Source organism: Notolepis coatsorum (assembly GCF_963971535.1).
Source record: "Notolepis coatsorum genome assembly, chromosome: 3".
NCBI lineage: Eukaryota > Metazoa > Chordata > Actinopteri > Aulopiformes > Paralepididae > Notolepis > Notolepis coatsorum.
In genome coordinates, this window is record NC_140167.1 from 36,486,219 (window position 1) to 36,505,162 (window position 18,944).

Sequence of the window (18,944 nt, forward strand, 5' to 3'; positions counted from 1 at the left end):
GGAACACACCTGGAGAACCCCTCTACCAACACCTCTGAGTCCCAAGGGGCTGCATGGGCTTTTCCCAGCATGGCTACACAGAGAGCAGGACCCGGTCCCACCCGCTGCAGGAGGGATGAATGTCAAGGAGGAGGAGGAGAAGTAGTAGTAGGAGTAGGAATAGAAGTGGACAGACCCAGCAGCTAGTAGATGAGGGGAGAGGTGACTCATTAATTACTGCCTCAACACTAGGTGCATGCATGATGCGCACGTCTCATTCTAACCACAGCATCAGTCCAGATCGTTACCACACGAGGTGGCGGCGTACAGCCCTGCTGCCATAACAGATCTGTCTAACAGCACCACGTCAACGTAGGAAAACCTGTCTCTTAACTTCCGCATATCATTTTGATGGAAAGATTCTTTTTCAGTACGAGTGTTTGTGTGTAAACATCCCAAATGGCCAGTTTTGCCACTTGGTGCGAGTCTGTGTTACTGACAATGCCATTTTAGAAGAAAGAAAAAAAAAGCATGTAGCAAACTGAATTAGCCTTAATCTGAGTGTAATAACTGATGAGGGTTTGGATTTGTATGAAAAAAAAAAAAAAATGTATAGTAATTTCTTGGAATTTATTTTCATTTTGTAATCATACAGTATAGGGTATTTATTTGATAATCGTATTTATTTTTTAACGTATATCATTTGAACTCCTGTGGCCTTCCTCCTGAATGTAACACCCACCGTTATATTCTGGATGTCAGCATGCCAAAGCATACTATGCACTGTACACCGACCTGGTCACTGTGTTGCCCTAATGATGTGTTATTCATGTGATTGTGTTAGTGACTGGTTCAAACCCACCCCCCAAAAGAAACCTCCCTCAGCAGTGTGTAGCAATATTTTAGCTTGTGCAGTAACCCCCCCCCAAATTGACAATTTATGTGTGTATATCTGTTTGAGGACTTGTGTGTGCAATGGGCGTGCATGGCTTATCGAAAGACAATCTGTCCAACCAATATCCTCAAGAAACAAAGGGGAAATGTTTCAATGTTGCTCTCGTGTCAGGATGGCATTCCTTTTGCGAACACGGTGGAAAGGAATCCCATCCTGAACGTGACATAGAAGCAAAATGGCCGTCATTGTGTGGGATATGCGGTCACTGTTGCAATTTCTCCTTTGGTCACTTTTCAGTGTGCTGCTATAGTGTTAATATTGTTGCGTAATAATTTATATATGTTGAGATAAGTGTGACTATTTTTTCAAGAGTAAGTTTGTGTTTTATGTAACCAGATGTATAGCTTAATTGGAATGTTTTATCAGAGAGAAAATAGGAAAGAAAGTGCAAAGCTTTTCTCCTTGTTTTAAGACATATACTGAGGGGGAAACATTTTTGCTGCATATTTTAAGTTACATTACACCAATGTAAATATAATTTATAGATATTCTTTTGTATATTTTTTGTGAAATGTTTCTTAAATTGAACTTTAATAAAAAAAAAATAAAAAAGGCAAATGAAATTGTTATAACTATAAACTGATATTACAGACTGATCTTCCTAAATAGTTAAATTTGAGTGTGAAACTAAATTTGAGAGCGTAAAAGAGCACAAAACAAATAATGAACTAAAGCAGACTGACAATTAAAATACTTTCCAGCTGCGTTTTAATCATTCTGATATAATCAGAAAGCACAACAATTAACTCTGTAAATATGTTCAAATAACCATACCACAAGCACATTTGGTAATTTATGCACATGATCCAATGGCCTGGTTTACACACAGATTTGATTTGAAAACATGACAAACTTGTAAGCACTTTCATAGTATTATAATAGTTTATAGTAGCAACGATTCATATATTATGTGGCCTATTTACAGTTTGTACACACAAAGACATGGCACTGAATACCCGCCCACACAAAACACCTCAAAGCAGTCTTTGTTCAATATAAATAATACATTACTATTCTGTTCACAACAGCGCTGAATGTTAACTCAAATCATGAATGAACAGAGTAGACAATGCCATTGTTCTGCAAAACAGAGATCCAAGCACAATCATCAAATACCTCTCATCTTTCATTCACTTCCAATCATTTGAAATTTAAACAACCCACATTTTCCTCCAGGAGACTATCTGTATTCTATCAGTGTTATGGATTGCAGTGTCACTCAAATTGATTATTGGCGAATAACTTGACATGCGACATGCTGGGACATCGTCACAGCAAGAGATTGTCACATTGCTGCCGTCGGGCTAAAACCTGGTATCTCCAGTTACAATGATTTTTTTTATTTTACATACATGTTTACATGGTTTGGCATGTTGTCAGCAGGTTTTATGAAACCCACAACCAGGAAACCAATTAAAAACCCAATGCATAACTTCTAAAATACATGGATGTAAATATGAAAAAAGGTGTTCACCCTACGACAGCGATATGTACATGTAAGGATAACTATGATTAATACCCATTAGGGGCAAATGGGGGGCCCTCATAATTTAACAGAGAAGGAGCTGCCACAGGAGCAGCCGTGGTCGGCTTGGGGGTTCTTCAGCACCTGGAAGGAGGAGCGGATCAGCTCCTGGGTGAAGTCCAGTGTGGACCCTTTCACAAACTCCAAGCTGTCTTCGTCCACAATAATGCCCACTCCTCCCTGCTCAAACACTCTGAGAGGAGTAGAAAAGACACAGGGGTTGGTTAAGGGAAAATCTACCCTGAAAACTGAAGTGACATTCTATTCCAATGACCTTAGACAGCTACATACAGACAATGCTCTGACTTCCAGTTTAGGGTGACAGTTGTCTGTATGTAGATATTGCCATAATCTGGAAATCAGAGCATTACGTTTATATATATATATATTAGTGCTGTCAGGCGATTAAAAAAATTAATCTAATTAATTACAGGATTTGTAATGAATTCATCTAATTAATCGCATAAACATTTTATGCCTGATATTCTATATTCTATAATCATATTTCAAATTGCATGTGTCCGGATGGCAGAATGCAGTACTGTATCTACAAAACCTTCTGTTTAATCATCTTCCATCTATTAATTTGCTTAGATTTTTCAGGTCTGGTCAATTTGAGCATAGTGTTATTCACAGTAAAATATAAAAAAAAAATCGATATTCTCATTTGGTTCATTACAATTTACTCAAGCCTAGTAACAGACACAGTATTTCTGACACTGGGAATACATTCCCTGAGATCCATAGATGTCCCTAGAATCAGATACCAAGAACATGCAAATGACCATATTAAAAAAAAAAAAGGTCTGTAAATGTGTATTCTACGTTCTTATGGAATGAATGAGATTTAAAAAACTAAAAAAGATTTTTTTTGTAATTAATTTTGAGTTAATTTTCATAACGAGATAATTTGCTGTGTAATTAATTAATCTAATTAACGCGATAAACTGACAGCCCTAATATATATATATATATAAAATATATGGGGGCGACAGTGGCTCGGGAGGTAGAGCAGTCGTCTGGTAATCCGGAGGTTCCCGGTTTGATTCCCGATCCTCCAGGGCAGTGTGTCGATGTGTCCTTGAGCAAGACACTTAACCCCTAACTGCTCCCGATGAGCAGGTTGGCACCTTGCATGATTGCCTCCGCCGTTGGTGTGTGAATGTGTGAGTGAATGGGTCAAATGTGAGGAACAATTTGTAAAGCGCTTTGGATAAAACCTGCACAACCTGGACATACTGTATCAATTATCTCCAGTGAAACAAACACAAAAAAAGACAATACAAAAACAGTCGTCATTACAGACGGAAAAATAAACGAGAACAAAAAATGTATAAATAAGATAAATAAATATAATTGAATAGCAGTACACAAGTTCAAAAAGTATTTCTATTCTATACGAGTTTGCACCATAATGATATTATAGGATCTTATCATGATTAAGGAACGCATACAGTTCAAATTATTACTCCTCACCTTTAAAGCCCTCCATAGCCTCCCCCCCCTACCTGACTGACCTCCTTCTCCCTTACCGCCCCACCCAATCCCTCCGGTCCCCTTCCACTGCTTCCCTCACCGTCCCGTCATCCAAATTAAAAAGTGTTGGTGATCGGGCTTACTCACGTGCTGCACCCCAACTCTGGAACACCCTCCCTCAGACCATCGGAGACTCTCCACCTTCAAATCCCGACTCAAAACCTACCTGTTCTCCCTAGCATTCAACCTCCCCTACCCATAATCACCCTCCTCCAACCTACCACCCCCTTTTCCCCTGCTCTACCTCCCCCTCAGTTTCCCTTACTCACTTCCCGACTGTCTCCCCTACTGGCTCCTGTATTTGTTGTCCGTTACTCGTGGTTTTATGTTCTTGTGTATTCATATTGTTCCCTGTGGTTCGGTTTCTTTGTTTTTTGCCTATTGTCAGCGACTGTGGGTCATTGAAAAGCGCTATACAAAATAAATGAATTATTATTATCCATGTTTAATAAGACATATCATGAGCCACAGAGAGTTCTGAAAAGGTATTCTCTGTACTCATTATATTTATGCATTAGATATAATTATACTTAACCAGATACAAAAAGATATATATACCGGTATATATTTAAGAAAAACAAGAAATAAAAAAAATTGGTCGGCCTATAGTATTGACATGTCACACAGAGCATTAAGACTTGAATTTGTGATGTCATCAAGTGATACTTTTTTGGAGTTGGACCTTTCCCCGTCATGCGAACATTTATAGGGTACTTCAGTCCCGTCATATTGACTTTTCAATCGCAAATTGATCAGGGGGTGGATGTGGCCACTGTATCCCACCTGCTATACAAATGCTGATAACGTTATGCTGGCTACAGAATTGATTCAGCATAATCATTTTATAGGCTAAAATGGCCTAAATTAGAATGGCTATCCTGTGAAACTGTACCTACCTCATACAACACTGCCCTACCCTGCATCACACTGGCCCCACCTCTACCTCAAGCATGTTTGTGAGAACCACCATCTCTCTGCAGTTTCACAGCCATTTTTAAAGCATTCTAAGTCAATGGGTGGAGCAAACACCACGCACGTCTTCTAGTTATTTATCTCTTATGACATCTCTCTGGTATTCAGCTTAACCCTTTCACTACCACACTACAGAAGGTTAACCTTTCACTACCACACTAGACTGTTAACCGTGTGTAGTGTGGTAGTGAAAGGTTAACCTTCTGTAGTGTGGTAGTGAAAGGTTAACCTTCTGTAGTGTGGTAGTGAAAGGGTGAAGCTGAATACCAGAGAGATGATGTCATTAATATTCACAAGTTGAAACGGAGCAGTTCAATATTATAGAAATACTATGTGAAATCTACTTTAGGGTGGATTTTCCCTTGTGTTTTTCAATGTGTGATTTGGGACCACAGGTGGGTCTTGGGAAGAATGGATCCCCAAATCATTCTCTGGAAGTATTTTTTTTGGTTTGTTAAAATAAGTGGTCTATGTTAACACTTTGACTGCCGGGAAACGCTGTACAGCGTCATTCCCGGCCATGCTCAAGTTGCCGGAGGACGCTGTACAGCGTCCTTATATCAATATTTCAAAAATCTGCGATCGGATTCATATTTCCCCTCCGCTGGCCTGAGATCCACCAGGAGGACCCACTGAGCTCTCTGGCGGTTCAGGAGCGCCATCTGGTGGCCGATCGGCGCAATCGCCAAACAGGAAGTGCTATGGAGGTTGTGCTGGTCGGCCATATTACTTCCGGGCACTCTGTTTGGCCCTCGGGACTCGATCTCGACACAATACATAGCGATCGATTGCCAATAACTCGATAAACATGATTTGGACATATATACTATTATACAAGCTGGAAATGGACCGGATATTTCTACATACCATAATAGGTAAATGACTGTTCCACGCTCATCGCCCAACGGCGCGAGGAGGATACGGTAAGATTCAGCGTTATTTTTGATCGTATTCCATATAAACTGTTATGATGAACATATCACCCACACTAGATTAATGATATAACGCTGCCCACGGAATTATAAACGATCCCCCGCCCATCCGGTCATCATCAGATCATACTTAGATCATTCTAGAAGTACGTCCAATTGAAATTTTTTATATCGCCCCGATTGCCATCAAACTGTATTTCATCATCAATATAATGCATTTGGGGCTATATATCACGTTCTGGAGAAAGCTGCAGAAAGAGATGAAAACATACTTATACATTAGACCATACTTTACTATGAATATGTGAATGAAAAAGTTTAACGTGGCTACACAATGAACAATACATATAGGACTTTGAATGGGCCCTAATAATGGCAATGTAGCAATAGAATTTAAAAAGTTATAGCCCTGCAAAGAAGGGGAATTTCTCCATAGACAAATAGCGCTGGCAATCCACAGTCATTTTCCGGATTTCTGGCCGGCACCCATAGTGTTAAAGGTCCCGTGTCTTATAAATGGCCTTTTCCAGTGTTTAGCATTGTTTCCTAGCAATGGGGGATTATATCAATGTGGTCTGTGTCTCTAATTATCATTTTGACTAATCAGTCTAGTCTCGAGTTCACAAGATCTTCCCTCACTCAACTAAGCCGTTCTGATTTGACTGTTTTGCTGACGTGAATAAGGCACTGGTTGTAGTCACCGCCCACAATCAACAATTTGCTCAACAACAGAGCGAGTAGAATTACTTCCTCAAACAGAGGGTGCCGACAGACAGCAGAGAACGAGCGAGCGAGAGATAGAGGGAGAGATAGAGAGGGAGAGAGAGGGGGACCGCGCGCAGGAGTGTGTGTAAATGTGTGTGCGCGCGGGGATGGATCTTCTCCCCCACAGTCGGGAGCACTCGCATATTACTGTCAAAATATCTTTTTGCGCATGCTCCCACGCGCACGCCCATATTCCGATCCATGCAATAATATTCACAGGGGTATATATTGTCATTTGAAACAAGTTACCAATGCATTGTCCCGTGGGATTATGCCCCCCCGCAGCGAAATTAATTAGTATCCCCCTCAATCTTTCTATCTCTCTCTCTCTGTCTGCCAGTCACATACTGTGGGTGACTGTCACTCAAAGCGCTTATGGGCGGAGCCCACCCCAAAAACAGCTTGAAATCTTGAAGTGGAAAAATGCTGCTTTAGAGTACCGTAATTGATTAGAAATAGAAAACAATGAATTTTTTTGAATAAATACTTTACAGATGTGTTCCATAGACTCACAGGAATTGTGTAAAGTTGCCCAAATAGTGAAAGGAATAGCAATGCATGACCCCTTTAAAATAATAGCTATACATTCTGACAGCCATTGCTGAAATAAAATAAAACTTTTCTGGTATCCCGTTCCCACTTTATCCAATCAGGAGAGAGAACTGCACACTGCAAAAATGGTCTGACAAAAATAAGAAATAAAAAATTGTTTCAAGCAAATATGTCTTTCAAACAAGTACAATAATCTACCAATGCTGTAAGCAAATTTGGCTTCAGCAAGATTTCTTGAAATAAGTACAAATATCTAGGGTTCTCTATCCTGATTGGATAAAATGGGAAGGAATATTTAGTGTTTGCTGCAGAGCGGAGGGACTGGGAGACCCATGTTACTGACCAAACACTCTCCAAACAATCAGTGATGGCTGTCGGAATGTAGAGCTATTTAACACTTCTTTTAACAAAGAAATGCCTCTTACAGCACCTTTAACACTGTTTGGTTTGTAGGAATATCTATTCTGAAAATGTGGCTTCCCTGAAAAAACATTTTGAAATTAGTCAAATTACATGAAATGCTGGATTAAAGTGATGGACATGAGGTGAATGTGTACGCTTGTACAGTTGAGGCCAAATTATTAGCCCCCAAGGAATTATGGAACATGTTCCTAAAATGCATCCCAATGTTTGCAGCATTGATAAAACGTTATATAATAAATAAAACATTGAATAAAACATTAACCAGAGCTATTTAGTAGCTTTTGGTACATTTTGGAATATAAAATACGTTTTTAGGCTTGCTTTATATCAAATACAGAAAAATGCGTTAGTTAAGAAATATTAGCCCTCATGTGAATTTTTGCTTTCAAAACACCTACCATCAACTAGGGGTGCACCGATATATAGGTCGGGTATCGGTATCGGCCGATAAGTGCCTTGTTAACTCAAATGTGCCGATGGCAGTAGCCGATAAATATCCATCAATTTGTGTCGTGTCAATCTGGTCCACACATTCAAACTTTGAAAAAAGTTTCAGTCAAGCGACCTGCACAACGCCACCCCCACACACACACGCTACTGCATCAAAGTTACTACTTATGATGAACAAAGGCATTCGTTTTGTGGAATTAACGTTATATAGTTACACGTTCAATAACATCAGCGTATTTACCCGAACATAGCAAGCATTACTCATTCATATCTCAGTTCCTTCCTTTGCTCAGAGAGCCCGTACTGAATTGTACCCATTCTGCAATCTGTTAATAAAGTTTTCAATCAGACAAATGTATAGAAAAGCTTTTATTATAACATTTGTTGCAGTAAAATCATTATGCCTCGTTTAGTACTCCTGTGGAGCGCTGGTAGTCTACTCGTGGGCCGCGGGGAGCTAACTTTATTAGCTTTGTTGTTGAGCTCGTGAAAATCAATGGCGGACTTCCCGGAAGTAAAAAACGAATAAGCGCTTGCCGATTGGTGGTAAGAACAGCAGAGGCGGGTGCAAGCGGTGTGATGTAATTGGCAGAATCGACTGTCAATCAAAATTGTTCTGTTGCATTGCTTTGGTTGAGAGATAGTGCTCTCTTATTAAAACTAATAAACAAGTCTTGAGCAAGACAAGTTAGTCTGTTATGAAAGCCAGTGAGTATTGTATGACTCAGACTTCAGCAATAATCATGACTCATGAGCATTATAAAATAAAAACACACATGGCATGGTGGAATTAATACCATAAACATATTTCTTGATGTTTCCTTTTTTTAAGTAAGTAAAGAGGCCTATGTTCATATCGGTGAGCACAATTTGTAACACAAAAAGAGAGACGTGTAGCCTATTTATTTATTTAATATTTTATTTATTCATTTTATTATTATTATTTTATTTGTTGCCATGCCTAAAATAATAGTCAAGCATAGGGCTAAAACATTTTCATAAACAATATAATTTTTTGTTATAATAATAAAAGCTTTTCTATACATTTGTCTGATTGATTGAAAACTTTATTAACAGATTGCAGAATGGGTACAATACAGTACAGCTCAGTGGACTGGAGGATGAAGACCAGAAAAAGACTTTCGGCTTTTTTACATAAGGGTCCTCCATTTTCAATTAATCAAAACATTTAGAGACATACAAATATACAGTAGTTTCATAAAAAAAAAAAAATACAAAAATACAAAATTATAATACTTTTTTTTTTTGTCACAAATATCGGTATCGGTATCGGCCGATTGTGTTAGTTGAACAATCGGTATCGGTGGCATTTTCATATCGGTGCATCCCTACCATCAACCAATGAGCTTTCAAATCACACCTGTACAGTCAATTGGCTTCCTAACAACACCTGAACATCCAATCAGCATAAAAGGACTCCAAGAAACAGGCCACTCGAATACATTATTGAGAGAGACTATACTAACTACTACTCTTACTCACCATGCCAAAGACAAAGGAAATCAGTCTTGAGCTCAGAAAGCGTTTCACAGTGTCTAGAACGGCTGTTGCATCATTGCTAAGTACAAGGAGACAAATTCTGTAAGAAACAAACCTGGGCACGGTCGAAAGCGCAAGATTTCAAGAATTGTGGAGAGGAAATTAGTCAGAGATGTCAGCAAGAGGCCCTGGACATCTGTCAAGATGATTGTTGCTGACCTGGCCTCTTCTGGAGTTGATGTTTCAAGGAACACAGTTGTGAGGGCTCTTCATCGTGGTGGGCTTCAGGGCCCTTGTCCCAGAAGAACCCCTCTACTCAAAGAGCGGCACATCGGAGCCAGACTGAGGTTTGCCCGTGAACATTTGAAAGGTAAAGATGAGTTTTGGAAGTCTGTGCTTTGGTCTGATTAGACTAAACTGGAACCGTTTGGGAACATGGATGTTGCTTAAGTATGTTGTAGTCCATCAACCCTAAGAACACAGTTCCCACAGTTAAACATGGTGGTGGAGCATCATGCTGTGGGGCTGTTTTGCAGCCTAAAGGCACAGGGAGCCTTGTTCGGGTGCATGGCATCATGAAAGAATTTAATTATGTTGACATTATGAGGGATAATATGAAGATGTCTAGGCTTAGGTCATCGCTGGATCTTCATTTGAATTAGCGATTCATAAAATCCCAAGATGAATAAAAAAAAATTATATATATATATATATATATATATAATATAGTATATATTTCTTTTTATCCCCAATTTAGTCATTATGCCTATTCCCTTCCTGGCCGTTGCACGCCACGTTGGTCTGGGGAGGGTGTAGACCAGGGGTCAGCAATTAAGTTTGGCCTCGGGATAGGCATTTTCCATTGGTTCTCCCAGGCCACGTGACCATTTCTAGCATTTACATTGGCTATAGTGACAGACATAGATAATGATTGTGGAAATAATAATAATAATAATAACTTCGTTTTATATAGCGCCTTTCAGAGGACCCAAGGTCGCTTTACATAGGGGGGGGGGGGGGGATGACAAATTAACAACATAGTGGACAGACACAACATATACATATAGAGTGAGAAAGTTAGGGGGTGAAGGCCTAGTGAAGGGGTGGGTTTTGAGCAGTTTTTTTTAAATGAGTCCAGAGTTGGGGCAGTGCGGAGTTCTGCAGGGAGGGAGTTCCAGAGGGTGGGAGCTGCCACACTGAAAGCTCTGTCCCCGAACGTCCGTAGTCTGGTTCAGGGGATGGAGAGCTGACCAGTGTCCATGGATCGCAGGGACCGTGACTGAGTGTAGGGGTGGAGGAGGTCAGTGAGGTACTGGGGTGCCAGGGCGTGAAGGGATTTGTAGGTGAGCAGGAGGGTTTTGTAGGTGATGCAGGATTTGATGGGGAGCCAGTGGAGGTGGATGAGGATGGGGGTGATGTGCTGCCAGGGTTTGGTGCGGGTTAGAACCCTGGCAGCTGAATTTTGAACATACTGGAGCCTGTCCAGGGTTTTGCTTGGGACCCCGGACAGGACCCCGTTGCAGTAGTCCAGGCGGGAGGTGACGAAGGCGTGGATGAGGGTCTCAGCTGTGGTGTCGGAAAGTGATGGTCAGAGTCTGGAAATGTTTCTGAGGTGAAGGAAGGCGGATTTGGTGAGGGAATTAACATGGGATTGATAGGAAAGGGTGGAGTCCAGGATAACGCCCAGGTTGCGGACCTTAGGGGATGGGGAGATGGAGCATCCGTCAATGTTGAGGGTGAGATCCCCAACCTTCCGGAGCAGAGCCTTGGGTGCCACAACCATGAGCTCGGTTTTATTGTTGTTGAGTTTGAGGAGATTAGATGACATCCAGGTTTTTATTTCGTGAAGGCAGTTGATAAGGGAGTGTGGGGGGAGATGGGTGGATGGTTTGGTGGAGAGGTAGAGTTGAGTGTCGTCGGCATAGGAGTGGAAGCTGAGGCCATGGCGGCGGATGATCTGACCGAGGGGGAGCATGTAAATGGTGAATAGGATTGGGCCAAGTACGGAGCCTTGGGGGACGCCTTGGTTGACTGGGGCCGGGGTGGAACTGGAGTCGCCGATGGTGATAAACTGTGTCCGGGTGGTGAGGTAGGATTGAAACCAGGAGAGTGCTGAGCCAGTGATGCCGAGGTTGTTGGATAGGCGGTTGAGGAGGATGGAGTGAGAGACTGTGTTGAATGCTGCAGAAAGGTCCAGGAGGATGAGGATGCTAATGTGGCCAGAGTCAGCTGCAAGGAGGAGGTCGTTGTTGATTTTGATGAGGGCGGTCTCTGTGCTGTGGTGAGTTCTGAAGCCGGATTGAAAAGGCTCATAGAGCTCATGGTTGGACATGTATTGTTGGAGTTGGGCGGCCACTGCTCTTTCCAAGATTTTACTAAGGAAAGGAAGGTTGGAGATCGGACGGTAGTTGTTTAGCTCGTCTGGGTCGAGGCCGGGTTTCTTGATGATGGGGGTGACGGAGGCTGTTTTGAAGCAGGGGGGGACGAGACCAGATTTTAGTGAGGAGTTTATGATGTTGACCATGGTGGGGCAGAAAGCAGGGAGGCAGATCTTGACCAGGGTAGTAGGCATGGGGTCAAGTGAGCAGGTGGAGGCTTTGGCTGAGGCTATGAGCTTGACAACTTGGGGACCATTTACCGGGGAGAAGGAGGAGAGGCTGCATTGGGGGGGGGGGGACACACCCAGGGGGAGGAGCAGGTGAGGGGGAGGAGGGGGGCACTACTAGCTGCTGGTAGATGGTATTGACCTTGTCCTGGAAAAAGACATGGAACCTGGAGCAGAGGTCGTGGGCACCAGATGGGCGGGGGGGTCAAGGGGGCGGAGTAGCCGGTTGATGGTGGAGAAGAGTGTCCTGGGGTGGTTTTGCTGGTTGCCGATGAGGGTGGAATAGTAATTTGTTTTGGCCTTGGTGAGAGCTAGCTTGTAGGTCTGCACATGGTCCTTATAGGCCTCGAGGTGGACAGTGAGGCCAGATCTTTTGTGGAGTCTCTCCAATTGGCGACAGACAGCCTTCAGGGAGCGAAGTTCAGGGGTGTACCAGGGGGCAGGACGGGTGTAGGTGACAGTCCGGGTTTTGATGGGGGCGAGAGAGTCCAGGCTGCGGGATAGGGCGGAGTTGTAGTGGGCAGCCAGACCATCCACCTGGGTGCTGGGGGGAGCTGAGGCCAGGTGGATGGTTAGCAGGTTGGTCAGAGCTGGTGCACTGACTGTTTTGATGTTCCTGTAGGTGATGGTGCGTGCATTCCGAAGCTTGGGTAGGGAAGTAGGGAGGGTGAAAAGGACAGCATGATGGTCGGACACCGCCAGGTCGAGACACTGTACATCAGATGGTGTTGTGCCAGTGGAACAGACCAGGTCAAGTGTATGGCCTTTGGTGTGGGTGGGACCATTTGTGTGCTGTGTGATATTGAAACAGTCCAGTAGTGAGAGGAAATCAATGGCTGTGGAGCAGCTGGTGTTGTCCACATGAATATTGAAGTCCCCAAGCAGGAGTGTGGATGAGCACATGGTGCAGACAGTGGTGAGGAGTTCAGACAGGTCAGACATAAAGTAGGTGGAGGCTTTGGGGGGGGCGGTAGATGAGGACTACCTGGAGTGGTGTAGGCCCAGGTAGTGAGAAAGCCACGCACTCGAAGGAGGTGACAGTGGGTACTGGGAGCTCTTTAACTAGGAAGTCAGCCCGATGTATTACGGCCAGCCCACCACCATGACCCTGAGTACGTGGCTTTTGGATGTAAACATAGCCTGGGGGTGTGGCTTGGTTGAGTGAAATGATGTCCTGTTGATATTGCCATGTCTCAGTAAGACATAGAAAATCTATATCTCTGTCAGTAATTATGTCATGGATGAGGAGAGATTTATTGTTAAGAGAGCGAACATTCTGGAGCATGAATGTTGCATTTTTGATGGATGCTGGGGCAGACAGTGCTGGAGGGATGTCAACACAGACTAGTGGCCGCAGATTGGTCAGGGTGCGCACGTGGGGTTTGTTGTGATGACGTCGTTGCTGCGCATTGTTGGAGCGCCAGCCCGATAGCACAGAGGGAATTTTATGGTCTGAATAGTAAACAAACTATTCTATACAAACTATTCTATACAACAAATCTACGAAACCACTTACTGAGACATCATCACCCAGCCATGACATATCGCTGCTGTCGGGACAAAACCTCATAACTCCAAAAACCCAACTTTTCAGCAGATGAAAAAAACTAACACAGATTTGAGGGTGAATAGAGTTAGGAGGTTTAGACAGATGATCGGTTTAATGCTTTCCCATTGTTTAAACTTTGTAAAACCCACACACACATATGGAGGATGATCTACGGAGTTGATTTATATAATAAAAAAAAATTCAAAAAATGGAGTTATGAGGTTTTGTCCCGACAGCAGCGATATGCAAATTCCAATGTTCCAATAAAAAGTACATTCATGTAACTGCTTGAGTCAATTCTTAATGTAAACATTGATATTTTTAAAAATGCAACATGTTAGATAGAGGGTTCCTTGAACCATTTAAATTTTATAGCATTGAATCGAAAATCAAAGATTCTGGACCTTGTGAATCGGGATCGAATCGTTTTGGGAAATCAGTGGCGATACCCAGCCCTAAATAAACACTTGTTGTTAATGGTAATTTCCATGGAGAAATCAAGGGTTGTGTTTGATTTCACAGGGGGGGCTAATAATCTTGGCCTCAACTGTGTGTGCAGGGGGGAGGGTGCGTCGAGAGCAAAATTTAACAATAATAAAGCGTCGATAATGACCGCCTTGAAAGCTAGAATCAATCACATTAGACATTATTTACCTGTCGTCCTCGTTCCTGTTACCATCAACAGAAAACTTGTACTGGAACCCAGAGCAGCCTCCACCCTCCACATGTATCCTCAGATACTCTCCCTTCACCATAATCTCTCCTAGTCTCTGGATGAGGGCAGAAACATTAAGCATAATCAATAACTTACGGAACCGAAACATGTCTATTCAGTGAGATTTATAACTAGCATGAAATAGAAATGTGCATATGTTATACTGTGTTCTTGGACAGTTCAATTTATATTTGTGTACATGAACTCCCATTGCAAAGTTAGAATATAATTTGTGATGTCTTCAAACGATGCTTTTCCACACCATGGGTTATATGAAATCTACTTCAGGGTATATGTTATGTTATGTATTTGAGCTTGTATACCCATGTTATGAACCATATCAAGATAATTCGACTGGGTTCCCAGTCACATGGTTCCCAATGTCATTCTCCCGTCATTAATTGTTAAAGGAACAACATTATGAGAAATGCACTTACCGTTATATCTATTTTATTTTCTGACTCTAGAGATAGTCAGAAAATAAAATAGACATAAATGTCCTCTCTGTGCATTCAGTAGAAAGCTATCAGGCTGAATGCTAGCCTAGCTTAGCACAAATGAACAAACGGATAGGGACCACTAGCCTAGCTTAAAACTGGGAGGTGTTTTTGGCCAACAGCTGGGCTAGCTGGTCTGTATCCGCTTCCATTCGTTTGAGATCATCTAGACCAGTGGTTCCCAAAGTCGGGGTCGCGACCCAAAGGTGGGCCGCGAGCAGCCACGGATGGGCCGCGAGATTATTTATAAAAAAAAAAAAAAAAAAAAAAGTGAAGGCCACTGAACTTAGAAGCAGGCCAGGACAGTGTTTCTAGTTGTATTCTAAAATTATTTTCTATTGTATTCTAAAATGTGACTATATGGTTTTATATTAACTTAATAAATAAACAAAAACGAAAAATCTACTTATTTCAACGAACATTTCAAACTAAATAACAGATTATGCACATAAAACGCTGAAAACAACCGAAGCAACAATAGTATTTTAATGAGGCTATTATAATTATCATTATTATTTTGCAACAAGTTAGCCCTCTCATAAATAGCACATATAAATGAATAACTAACTTGAACTAACTTAATAGGATTGAAGTGATATTTGGCTTAAAAAATCTGTCACCTGGCAAAAAAAAAAAAAAAAAAAGCCAGACAATGTGCATTGGGCCGCGGCTCTCTGACGCCTTATTTTCTGGGCCCCGGCCTGAAAAGTTTGGGAACCCCTGATCTAGACTAGCTTGCAGTCGGATAACTTTCTACTGTCTGAACGCACAGAGAAAATTGGTATCCATCTTCTTTCCCATAATGTTGGCAATGTTCTTTTAATGAAGGAGCTTGTTCATTGGAGTGAAGAAAACTAATGTTGACTGTGAATTTATACTGGGGACAGAAATGTTCTAATACCAATGATATGCAAATAAAATTGTTATTGACAAACGTGCTTTTGGTATGCAGCTCCTAAACTACTCCTGTGTATTTCCTGTGTAACTTCTCAGCCCTACAAGCCCTTCTTCTTCTTCTTTTGATTTGTATTGGCGGTTGGCACAACCTTCTTGGTGCATTACCGTCACCTTCTCTAGCTTGATGTGGTCTTAACGTTGCATTACCGCCATCTTCTGGTACCCTTTACCTCCTACAATGTCCATTCTGCGTTCACCATCATGGAGTGCAGAGTGCTGCTTCCTCCTGACTGAGTCCCCCTCTGTGAGACACGCTTCGCCTCCTGTGGCCTGACTCTGGACTTCTTGATTACTCACAATCCCCTTATTCAACTCGCTTCTTACTACTTCCTCCCATGTCAGACCCTTCATACCCATGTGCTGTACTGCCACTTTAACAATTAACTTGATCCTTTGCGTTTTACTCTTAACCATAGCTGTTGCATTAATCACTCCTGCCACAAAGGCCACCACATTCATCTTCTCCTCCCACACACTCTTTATCCTCCTGTACTACATTTACTGACAATTCCCCCTTTTTAAACCCCTGTTCCTTATCTTGCTTTTCCTGTCCTGCCATCCTAGCTGCCTCTGCATATGAGATTTTGCCTTTCATTCTCACCTGTTGAACCACCACCTCTCGTTTCATCACCTCACAACCCCAATACGCAACATTATGCTCCTTACCACAATTACAGCACTTTGGCTCCACTCCCTCTCCACATTTCCCATAATCATGCTCCCCGCTACATCTAGCACATCTCTTCCTCTTTCTACACGACTTGGCTATATGCCCAAATTCTTGGCAGTTATAGCACCTCAGTGGTTTTGGTTAGAACTCCCTAACCCTATATACCATATATCCTAAAAACATCCCCATCTTCAAATTGAATCACAATAGTCTCTGTCTCTTTCTTCTCTGCTCCTCTTTTCATTCTTTCAGCATTTTTTACATTCCCATTGCATTCGTCTCTCTTTAAATTTCCCACCAACTGCTCCATACTAACCTCGATGGTATTCCAGCTATTACCCCCTTGCACCCACGACCATCCCTCTTCTCCCCAACTCTTACTACTTTAGAGATATTAACTTTACCAATGCTACTCATTTTCGTAGCCTTTTTTTATCCACTTTTTCTCCCATTTTCTATATTTTCTCCCATCCCAATTTCGTATCATCCAATTCAACCCCTCCCCTGTCACGGACGCTGTTTCTTGCCTCCCACAAGCCGGCTGCAATGTGGACTAAGTCATACATAGCACAAGTCCCCTCCGGTACTTAAGGTAACAGCAGTCGCATCTTTTCACCTGCGCAGCTCGATCTCTCAGTGGCGAGGAGTAACACGTGGGAGGCTCACGCTGCCCCCGACACTTCCTGATTCTACTGCGCAGGCGCACCAACAGACCTGTAGGAGTCGCTGTCCACAACGCCCGATCCCCACCCATCAGTTTCCCACCCCCTAATACGGCCAATGTGTATTAGTACGGACGACCAGCTAAACTGAAAGCAAATGTGGAGCGCTGGGCTCGAACTGACGAGCCCAGCGTCTCCAGCATTTCGTGGCGAGCGCCTTGCCCACTACGCCACGTAGCCGCCCATTTTCCTTGCCTTCTCCACCTGCTCTAAACGTACACAACCTACAATCAAGTTTCCATCTCTCAACACTTTTGCGTATTTTACCTCTCCTAACTGCGCTCTTATGAATTTTGTTAACTTTAACGGCTCTATTTTTTCTAACTCCCCCCATCTCCCTCAAATCTCACCACTATATTCAACACTTCTGTCAAATCCTTTCCTCTACCTCATCCTGACCCACTTGAGCTACCTCACCCTCTCTTTCTTCCTCTTACTCCCCTTCCCTTCTTCTCCACCTTTTTCCACCCCCGCTCTCCTCTCCCTCTACACTCCAACTGTCACTATCAGTCTCCTTTCTTTTGGCATGGCCGTTCCCATCCCTGTCGGTGTCGCTCTCGCTCAAAGCTTGGTAACTGACCGCCCTGGCTCCCGATGTCGAATCCTGAGGGGAAACAGGGCACGGATACGGTAACTGGCGTCCTTCTCTCCTACGCATGCTTCCCCGATCATAACGCCAATGCTCTAATTAGTTCAGAATCCATTGTCTACGCCATGAGCGTGCTCCAAAAAACAATCCAGATAGTCTACATCATGTGCATACAAACTTGCTAAGTAATACTATACGGAATATTTCCTGAACAACAATCATCTGTCAAAACGTCTCTCCGATCAAGGACCTAACCCACTTCGCTTCCCTACAAGCCCTTTGTCGTGTCAATTCTGTTTATGGGTGGATTATTTTGCTAAACAAACCCAAGTAATTCGGGCAAAGAGAATGCGAGGATGACGATGGTGCTGACCTTTACACATGATTTACTGAGGTACACGTTGTCTTCGGATGAACTTGACACCACTGGGTTATCCTTGGTCAATGTGCTGCTGAATCGGTGAGGCCCAACTGGTTGGCCCATGTTGGTGAGGAGAGAACAAGCCCTAGAGAAACATTACCAGACCAGAGGTAACTTCACAGGCAGTAAAAGACAAGTTTAGTATTTGATTGACTAGTACGACATAAATGTGCTCGTATAGACGGAACACAGTGGCTACGCAATGTTAGTTAAACATGTACTGTAAACCTAGCACGTTAAAGTTGTTTGTTTTGACCCTGAACTTCTCCTTATTGGAGATTCACACAAGCGTTGTCAACACAGCTCTGAGCTAATGTTAGCTAACACGTTACATCACGTTTAGCTAACGGTGGCAAGTACATACATATTTGCTCAACAAGCTGCTTAAAATATGTTATATTCAGATCACAGTTGTTCACATGGCCATTCCATTGGTTGTCTTAGATTAAAGTTACCTAGAAAAGCTCCATACTCTTGTCTTTGACGCACTTATCATTGCTCCTGTTACGAATGACATCGTCCATAAACAACTGTTGTTTGTCCCGCCCCCAAAATGGATGACGAGACTATTATCTAAAGACGCGAAACCTAATAGGTTAAAATTTGCATTCCGTAGAGAAACCAAAGGAC

At 42.6% G+C, this 18,944-nt stretch overlaps 1 protein-coding gene across 1 annotated transcript; it reads right to left on the bottom strand.

Annotated features, from left to right (window-relative positions):
- Positions 1 to 1,625: 1,625 nt before the first annotated feature.
- isca2 (iron-sulfur cluster assembly 2) lies at positions 1,626 to 18,851 on the bottom strand. Its single transcript, XM_084309567.1, has 4 exons — positions 18,770 to 18,851; positions 18,267 to 18,399; positions 14,398 to 14,513; positions 1,626 to 2,652 (listed from the first exon to the last, which is right to left on the bottom strand). The coding sequence occupies exons 1-4, from the start codon at positions 18,829 to 18,831 to the stop codon at positions 2,478 to 2,480; spliced, it is 486 nt and encodes a 161-aa protein (XP_084165693.1). The 5' UTR covers positions 18,832 to 18,851; the 3' UTR covers positions 1,626 to 2,477.
- Between the last annotated feature and the right edge of the window lie 93 nt (positions 18,852 to 18,944).